This window comes from Palaemon carinicauda, chromosome 9 (genome assembly GCF_036898095.1).
Source record: "Palaemon carinicauda isolate YSFRI2023 chromosome 9, ASM3689809v2, whole genome shotgun sequence".
Lineage (NCBI taxonomy): Eukaryota > Metazoa > Arthropoda > Malacostraca > Decapoda > Palaemonidae > Palaemon > Palaemon carinicauda.
This window is the reverse complement of record NC_090733.1, coordinates 111,865,413-111,875,290: the sequence shown is the minus strand read 5'-3', so window position 1 is coordinate 111,875,290 and position 9,878 is coordinate 111,865,413. Positions and strand designations below refer to the sequence as shown.

The window sequence follows — 9,878 nt, the reverse complement described above, 5'->3', positions numbered from 1 at the left end:
GGAATGACCAATTTGCAAAATACCTTTAAGGAAAAAATGAATTACACTAAAAAAAAAAAACCGCTAAATTTTGATTTTATGAAGCAAGAACCTTATTTCATAAAGGAATGACTATTAATGGAACATATCAAGAAATAGAGGAATTTTTATGTGTGGAATTTCATCTCACTAAAGGTAACATAAAAAGGTTTTACTCTGATGTACTTAAGGAAACACGTTTTCTTTTGTAATATATGTAAATATAGGATTTGCAGATACTTCATATAACAAAATGGAATGTTTCTGTAAGTGGAATTGATAAATTAACTTTGGAGTGTAATATTAATGCAAATTGCTTGTAACTATGAGTGACAAAATAAAAAAAATAAAAACACGAATTTCTTATGTTTATAATAAAAGATGAAAAAGATTTCCTAATGTTAATGTTTGTAACTCCTACCCAAGGGAACTAATGTTATAACTCATTATTTCAGAACAATTGCATTTCAACCGTGTATCAATTCAGTAAAAAGAGTTTATACAGCAATTCCTTCACTCTATCATCCATTGATAAGATGGGAAGTCACACCAGGGTTGGCTTTAAATGGTGCTTTGGCAGCAGACTTTACCTATTGTTGCCATCTCTGCAAATCACTAATGACTTTGCAAGCTGTTGCTGGCTAATTTTGGATGTGCTGCTTGTTTTGGAAGCTGCCACAAAATTTCAAAATTCCTCCCAATTTTGCAAAATGCAGATCCCTTACTGTACTGCTAATTTTGAAGAATGCTGCCGACTTTTAAAATTGCTGCTAGCTTTGAAAAATGCTGCCACATAATGACAAACATCATTAAACTTTGCTGATAGCTGCTGACTTTAACGGTTACTATAAATTTACACACCTTTGCTGACTATATAGACTGCTACCAACTTCCTTTGTAGATCACAACCAGTTTTGCAAGTTGATGCTGATTTTGCAAGATACAAACAACGAGTTAGGTCACTGCCGATGATTTCACGAGCTAGTGTAAATTTTCAAACAACCTGCTAATTTTTACACACTTGTTGACTTCTCAAAGCACTGACAATTTTGTATACGACTGTTGGCTTTACAAGTTACCGTGAGTCTTGTAGTGATTTGTTGGCTTTACAGGCAACTGTCAGTTTTGCAGATTACTATCTACATTCTTGAGAAAAGACTAACTTTGTAGGGTCCTACAGAGTCGCAGACTCCGTAGGAACTTCATATACTGTATTACTACTATTGTGTCCACAATTTTGGTGCAATGAAAATCGTTTGGAAGGAGTTAATAAGTAACATTTCTAAATAGTACCCACAGAATTACGTGGAGAAAAGCTCAATCTTTCCTGTGATTTCATAAGAATAATAAAATGTCCCTTTGAATCAGAGAACTTTTGGGAAAGAAAGAGTTCCACCTAATTCCTAAATATGGAAGGCAGTAGATGGGGATATATAAAGTTAGAAAAGACGCTTGCAGCACCATTAAACAGGACGATTCATTAGATAATAATTAACAAAATAATATATTTTTTAGGCGTTGCATTCGTAAATAAACCATCTTGTTGTGTATTTCATTCTATGTTGATTACTCAATTTCATATCTTATAAATGGTCTAGATATTTGAACATAGAATTATTTGTGGCTAAACAATTATAAATTTCTTAATATTGAAAAGTTTCACTGAAAATTTTAATTTTCACTGCCGACCACAACTGCACAGAGTATTAATGTCTGGTTGAACAATTATACATTTATTAATATTTAGAAGTTTCACTGAAAATGTAAATTTCTTACTGCCGACCACAACTGCATAGAGTATTAATGTCTGAAATAAAACTTAAAAGACACATTTCAATGAAGAGTTCGTGATTTCATTGAGGAAATGTAATCATTTTGTGAATATCAATTATAGATTTGAATAAAACTATCACCTCACCTCAGACTGACTACATGCAAAGATAAATATGTGTATAAATACATTACGAATCAATTATCAATACATTAGTTCGTGATTTATGTTTATGATATTCCAGAAAAGCTAGCATCAAACGTTGATTTTCCTTTCTTAAGGGGATTACAATAAATTGGTTAGTAAATAAAAATAAGATTTATATGGATGTGTTAGAAAAAATGATTACGTCGAAGCAATTTACATACATGTAAGTATGTCGCATACAAATACAGCCTCTATATAAACAATACATACATTCTGTATTTATATAGTATACATACTTTTTATCATATATATACATACATAATAACCCTTCCTGTTGAGGAAACTCCTCGTAAGTCATGGTATTTTGGGAATGCAGCATGACAAGGAAATAAAATTCTTCCTGCAAAAAGTGTTAAATTCCAAAAATTGTTCTAATAGCTCTATATGAATAAATAATTCAAAACAATTTGTCAATATATAATCGATACCTTTTTGCAACTGTTTTGTATTTTCTTAATGAAAGAACTACTGTAATCACTCAAAAGATGTGTTTGTCATTTAGTTATCAATAACAGTAGCTTATTTCTCTTGGAAATAAAAAAAAAATATTGCAGGAAGATTTATGTGGTATCATGATATTGTTTCAATGCAATGTGTTGGTTAATGCACACTTGAGTATAAATTCTCTTTGACATCCGATAAGTACGAATAATGTGAAGCGTGCATTCCCAACAATATGATATAGAATACATGAAATATTAAATAGCAGCAACGGCAGTTGTAGTACAAGTGCTGAGTCAGCATTATATCACCTTATTCTCTATTTATATAAGTCAGTGGGTGCTCAACCAATACAGATGTGTTCAACACGTATTAATATACATTCATATACAGACACAGACTCGGGTGTGTGCAACATGAACGCAAAAGAAGCACAGGAGACAATTGACTTGTATCAAAGTTGGGGCAGTGTTCTTGGCATAATTCTTCTGCCAGCCCGCAAAGCTGGGAGATTTGCCCTGTGATTACCAACTGGAAGCTCACGAGCTTGCGAGATGACTGACAAACTAAGCTCAAATTAACCCCGACCTTCATTTTTCTATGACATGCAGTACACCCCAGGATCAAGTGGAGAAGGAATGTGGTATGTGTGTGGTTATCCCTGAGCCTAGAGGCTGGAGTGCAAATAGTTTTCATGAGTAAATATGTGATGCATTTAAAAGACATGCTGTGTTTACGTTCGTAATGTAATGGCTGAAATAGAAAAAAAATAGGATCACAAAAAAGTATTGAGGAAGCAATGTGGCAACATCCTAAACAGGAAATGTTTTTTTTTTAGTTGTTCATTGGTCACGCATAGATACATGCAAAATTAAATGCGCGTGAGGGATGTCTTTGACTACTCTGTCCAAAGAAAAATAATTTTTCTTTTAATGTCTTTGCAGTGTTGCCAGGTTGTATTTTAGTGCATTTTGAGTTTCCTCTTTCTTGCTTGTGATGGCCTGACTTTAGAATGACAACGATATTTAGAATATCAATATGAGAGCAATTAATTTATGCAATGAGGCGTTTAATTGTGATGTAATGGATGGCGAGTAAATAAGTCAATAGAAACATACAATGGTCAGATGGACAGAGGCATTTCAATTCACTTTGATATGTTCCAGTCTAAGGCAAGTTATCATTCGTATTTGTTGTTTGTAAGAGCTGAAAAATGAACTGATGACACGATTTATTTATATTGCAAAAGGCTATTTTCCCAAGACTGTCAATGAACGATAAAAAATTAATAAAAACAATATGAGTACTGTATTTGGCAAAAGCACAATGAAACCTTACTAGAAAATTTCCTTTATGATGAAAATGAAGATATTGTAGCATTAGTTATTGCATGTTATTTCATTATTCACTATTTTCTTCATGGTTACGTGATAATTGGAAATATTATACTGTAGCATACATAATAAACCAAAAAAATACTTTCAGTGCCTTGCAATCAAAGCAATTACATTTGCACAATTAACCACTGATTCTTTCTTCATTTACAATTTGCCAAAATGTATTACTTCCATTGCACAATGTGAAATGTAGTAATCTTGGCTTACAGTTTACAAAAATAAATTGCAAGGCAAAGAACAAAAATTTCCCTCTGCAAAGAACAATAAAATAATGATTGAATATTTTTGCACTATTAAATTAGATTTACTCGCAGGGTTTATCCTTTTTATTGCTTTTCTTTATATTTAATAAAATTAAAATTGACATCATGGAGTCATCATCTCCATATATGAAACCTAATGCTTACAAGTTATTAAAATGCCCAGACTCAATTGTATAAAATGAACAACAAATACCACCCAAATTATTTTTGTTACACAGTAAAAATAAGAAAAATTACATCAAGATACAACTATTGATAGAATCATTACTAAAAACATTTCTGAAAGTTAATAGTTCATAATACTATAAACTTTAGTTTGTTAAACCTTTGGCATATAATCCCACTCACAGGAAGCAGTCTCTGAAAGCCCCTGGTCTCTAAATGGTATAATTGCCAACTATTTCCATAAGGTCGATAGTATTAACACTAATCAAACCAAAAGTGATTAGAAACTGATTGTGGGCTAATCGTGTTTATGGGGTTTTACCTTCATAAGCTTATTTTTTCCTAAAGAAGTAAAGTACTGATAGAAATCATAACATTGACTGACTTAATTGTTTTCTCTTCAACTTCCTGCATTTCAGCAATACTCAACCACTTTAAAGATTCGTGAAAATGGCAACTAATGAGTTGAATCAAGAGTATATTTACCTCACACCAACACTTTATAAAAGAGGAATGTAGTTGGGACCTGAAAACTGAACTGGAAAACTTGTAAAATAAAAATTGAGGGTAGGAACAATTTTTGACAGACAGTTTTGAATTTTGATAAAGTGTAAGCGAAATATAATTAGTTTTGTTACAAGCTAATAGATTTGCATCATAAATGACTTAAATATAGTTTTTAATAAGCCTAAGTATTACACTGTTTTAAATATACTGTTTGTAAATTTAAAAACAAACTTAAAGATATACAGTATCAATCTTATTATCAAAACATGTGCTAACATCAGTTAAAATCAAGGCTATAACATATATAAACATATTCTTTTTTTCTGAATATATAAAGACACATTTTTGTTTCATATAGAATAAACTTTCCTTATAACTATAACATATGATGAACATCAATTTTCTGTTTAACATAACATTCACTAAACATTAATAAACATATTCAGAATATTTTGTTGAAAAGTGAACTCCACAGAGAGTGAACGGAAAGAAAAAATTATGAATTTCTTGGAAATCCAAACTATTACAAAATTCAAATTTTGAGAAGAGACTTGGAATATGAAAATTAACGTTTCCTGTATAAAGTAAACACTGATTAAATTCCCTAGAAGTATTTGTTGATGGCACACTTGAATACTATGAAAAATGATTCTTGTTAAATTCCACTTTTCCACACCTCTAAATTTACAATTGACAATGATATCATTATTAAAGTTGACAGATGAACACAGGATAGCCTTGACACAAGTAAAAAGAAATTTCCTCACACTTGGATTAAAGTTTCTCACAATTATCTTTTTTTTTTTTTGTTGCTGCATACACTTATAATTGTATGTATTCATGTGCACATACATATGTGCCTACATATAAGTACATATATATACACACATAATCTTATGATTTTGTATAAAAGAGAAAGTGTGTTTTGGGGTAGGGGGATGTTCACTTTAAGATACGAAGATATGAACTACCATTCGCTAATTAAACAAAATAAATGACAGGAAATATAGATCGACCAAAGGAGCTGAATGGCACATTTATGAAAAAAAGCTAAACTGTGTGATATTTATAAGGTGGAACCACAAAACATGACTCGGCTCGGTAACAAATGAAGCCACTAACATCGGTTACTATGACATTGACAATGCATCAAGAATATCCTTGAAAAAATGTGATGCATGCGCATGGACTTGGCATGAAGTCTGCCTAATGTATAAATACAGTCAGTTCCCTAAAGCAATCAGAGAACGAAAAGCTGTCCTTCATTATTCCTTGGAAAAAAAGTCATTATCACAGTAATCAGTTTCCTATTAGAAATAGTTAGATTTTGATACAGAAAAAGCATCTGTTTCATCTAACACTAAAATTAAAAAAAGAGAAAATGCTGTTTCAGAAGAGGAAATAAATTTGTAGTTTACTCAAAAAACCAATACAATTGTTATCATTATTCTTTTTACCAGGGCACTGACCTTATACCCTCGTTGAACACATTTTCAACTTCAGTCATAAAAGCAGTGAGCATATGACATTGCTTCACAGAATAAGCACAGATAAGACAGACAGACACACAGACAGACAACCAGTCAGACAAACAGACGGATCTATGATCTGCTGAGCAACTATGTTCACATTATTAGGGATCCTATACATATGAGGCAATATATGAAAATTCAAAACACTGACTTGAAAGAACAAAGCTAGTGAAGCTGTTTTAAACTTAAGAGCTGGATTTTAGGTAATGATTAAAAGTCAAATTTGGGTAACATGGGTTTATGATTAAAAACACCATGTGAAAATTCGGGAACAAAATCAGTAACAAGAGTTCTGCAACAGCATGTAATGTAAATAAAATTACTGGCTACTTGAAATGAGGAGCAACTTCCTTGTATCATTCAAAACTTGAAACAAATGAAAAAAGTGGAAAAAATAGAAAAAGATATCATTTCCAATATGTTTAGAATACAAAATGTTTCTGATGATATTTAAAAAATGAAGAAAAACTTCTTGAAATTTCTTTTTTAGATTCAGTACTCTGTAATTTTGAATCAAATTTTCTTGGAGTTTTGGCAAATTCTGATGGTTTTATTAAAAAACAGCAGATACTTGGTAGTAGCCCTAATTCAATTCATAATCAGAGAAATTTTGAAAGTTATTTGGAAGGGATTAAAACTCCACATCCTTAACACAAGGATGAGAACTTATACAAAGCAAGTATGACAGGTGATTGCATGCTTGAAAAGAATTGAGATTACCTGCAGTATGCCAATTGTACACTACATTTATAAGTAATGTAATCTGAAGTTTAAATATATATATATATATATATATATATATATATATATATATATATATATATATATATATATATATATATACATACATACATATACATACATATATATACACATATATATGTGCATGTATATACTGTATAATCAAAATAAGAGTAGATATCATATAGACACATAAGATATTTTCACTGGATTATTAATTCTGGTACGGGCAAGGTTGAATTTTTGATAAAAAAGAGCAATCCTTATGGTTAGATTAAGAAATAATAAAATGGAAAATTTAGTATTATACACTATATTTACGCCAATTTTCAAGAATAAAACCCATCTGGAATTTACGATAATATGAGATGCTTCTTGGTACTTGAAAGCCAGTACTAGATTTTTCTATCTATTACCTCATCTAGACAATCATCTAACCTTACATAAAACTATACATGGTATTCAGTAATTCAAGAACCTCATTCTTGTATTTCCCTATTTACTTCAACTCCTTTTACCCTCAATTCCAAGAATACTTAAAAATTCTCTGACGATTGCTCTCAATTTTAACGAAAGTGATTAAATGTACCTATCATTTCTCACATAAACACAAGAGTTATATTTGAAAAGTAACGAAGGCTACATTTGAGGTGTAAAGTAAAATATACAACACTTAGTGATTTAAATTACTTTCTATCTCTCTATTAAAGATAGACAGATGATGGATAGCAACTATAATTCTTTGGATTTAAAATAGAAAGTTATAATTTCATATAAAGAAAGAACAGTGAGTCACGATCTTGACTGAACTTATCTTGTTCTAGTGATTGTCTTCAATACATTGGCTAATCAAAGTGACCAACTGGATACACGTTACAAAAAGAAACTTTAAATTCATCAGATTCAGTCTAAACTCTCATTCTATTGACACACTCTCTGGGATTTGACATCAACGCGCAAACAAATAAAAAGGAAATGATAATTTTCTAGAAAATGAAAAGTCAAATTCAAATATCTAAGACAAAAATTGAATGGAATAAACAAACTGTAAATCTAAAATCTGTTATAAACAAAAGCATCGAACAACACAATGGAGTTTGGCAAATCCCATTCAATGATAATTTCTCTTTGCAATGCAAATTCATGTAACAACAAAATAAAATAAAACAACATAAAAAGCTAAATTTTTTGTTCAATAAAGAACTTCTTTCACTGCTAGCTTTCGTTACCATTTGAACAAATTTTTATTGCCAACTTTTCTCTGAGTTCGTCAGTTGCACACCTGTAAGATACAAATAACTGGGACCTTTTACATTATCCCATCATGAAGGATAGAAATGGAAGAAACCTAGGTTTCAAAATGTTACTGAGTCCACCACTGTGCGACGGAGGGAAATGAAATGGATAAATGGTATAAACATTATAGAAAATAATTAATTCCAATATCACCAACAGTGAAAAGGACATCTTAAGAAAATACTTTAAAATAAAAAAAAGACTAAAATCTAAGTATTCAAAGTACAATACTTATCTTCCGTCACACGCTTCCAAATTACAAATAGCCACAAGAATTAGTTTTTAAAGAAAAACAAATGGAATCGACAAATTTAAACAAGGACGTGAATATAGGCATAAAAATAGGTCCTTGTGTTCTGCCACTCACTGGAAAGATACAAACCACGACAGAAACCTTAATACCATCTAAAAACATCGGCATCATTAAACTGGCCCACAGACAATTGGGAGGTGCTCTGATGCACCTTCGCCTAAAAAGAAACCTTTCCTGGACACAGACCAGCTAATAGCTCCTCGATTTCAAACTCCATTCCATCTCTATTTTAGGTTTGAAGATATGACTTTGTGTGTTGTGTCGTCTATTAAAATATATCTATAGTCTCTTGGTAGTTCCGATCCCAGTATCCTCCGCTGTACAGCCAGTCCTCCTGCTTGGTGAAGGGGTTGGTTCCCTGTTCAAACCACCTGAATGGAGGAAACATAACAGTTAAAAAATGGCCTAGAATGCTTTCAGAGAGGAGTCTACTGTGTACAATACAGTCTACTGTGTACAATACAGACATTGATATCTTCAGATCAGATCCAAAGAAAACAGATATCTATAGGAATACAAACCAGTAAAATATTTCATTCAAATTCTGATAAATAGTAACATTATGATTTGAAGTCAACTTAAAAGAAAAAGGCATCATTTGGAATCAGCAGAAGTCTAAGTATTCCAGATTATCACCAGAAGCAAATGCAAATTATACTGTAGCTATAGTAAAATACCAATCTACTTTAAAAAAATATAAATGTATCAGAATGTAAAACAGTTAAAATTGGTTAAGAGTATCTTCTTAGAGACAAACCAATCGTAAAATATGCTTATATCTTAAATTAATTCAGAAGAAAAGAGAGAGAGAGAGAGAGAGAGAGAGAGAGAGAGAGAGAGAGAGAGAGAGAGAGAGAGAGAGAGAGAGAGAGAGAGAGAGAGAATCTTTCAATGAATATATACAGATATTTATGTCCTTTATCTTACCGGGCCTTCCATTCATCTTTACTCTTTTTCCTGAATTTTCTGGCATCACGCTGCTTTTCTTCTAAGCGGTTCTTCTCGCCGGCTGCGTTATCAATGTCTCCATTCTCCAAGAACCGGATATCCGGACGTAATCTGGAAACGGGTGAAATTATTATTATTATTATTATTATTATTATTATTATTATTATTATTATTATTATTATTATTACCTCCACCAATAAAGTTAGGAGCAGGCTATGTTTTTGCCAGTTTGTCCGGTTGTCTATATCTGTTTGTGAACAACTTCCTGGCCCCAATTTT

General features: G+C 31.5%; 1 protein-coding gene across 1 annotated transcript in view; it reads right to left on the bottom strand.

Moving 5' to 3' along the window:
* Nucleotides 1-7,796: 7,796 nt before the first annotated feature.
* LOC137647047 (oxysterol-binding protein-related protein 1-like) overlaps nt 7,797-9,878 on the bottom strand; it is a 578,280-nt gene continuing 576,198 nt past the window's right edge. Inside the window, 2 exon segments of the mRNA XM_068380189.1 lie at nt 7,797-9,022; nt 9,579-9,710. Of these exon segments, the coding sequence (XP_068236290.1) occupies nt 8,920-9,022; nt 9,579-9,710 (235 nt within the window). The 3' untranslated portion in view covers nt 7,797-8,919.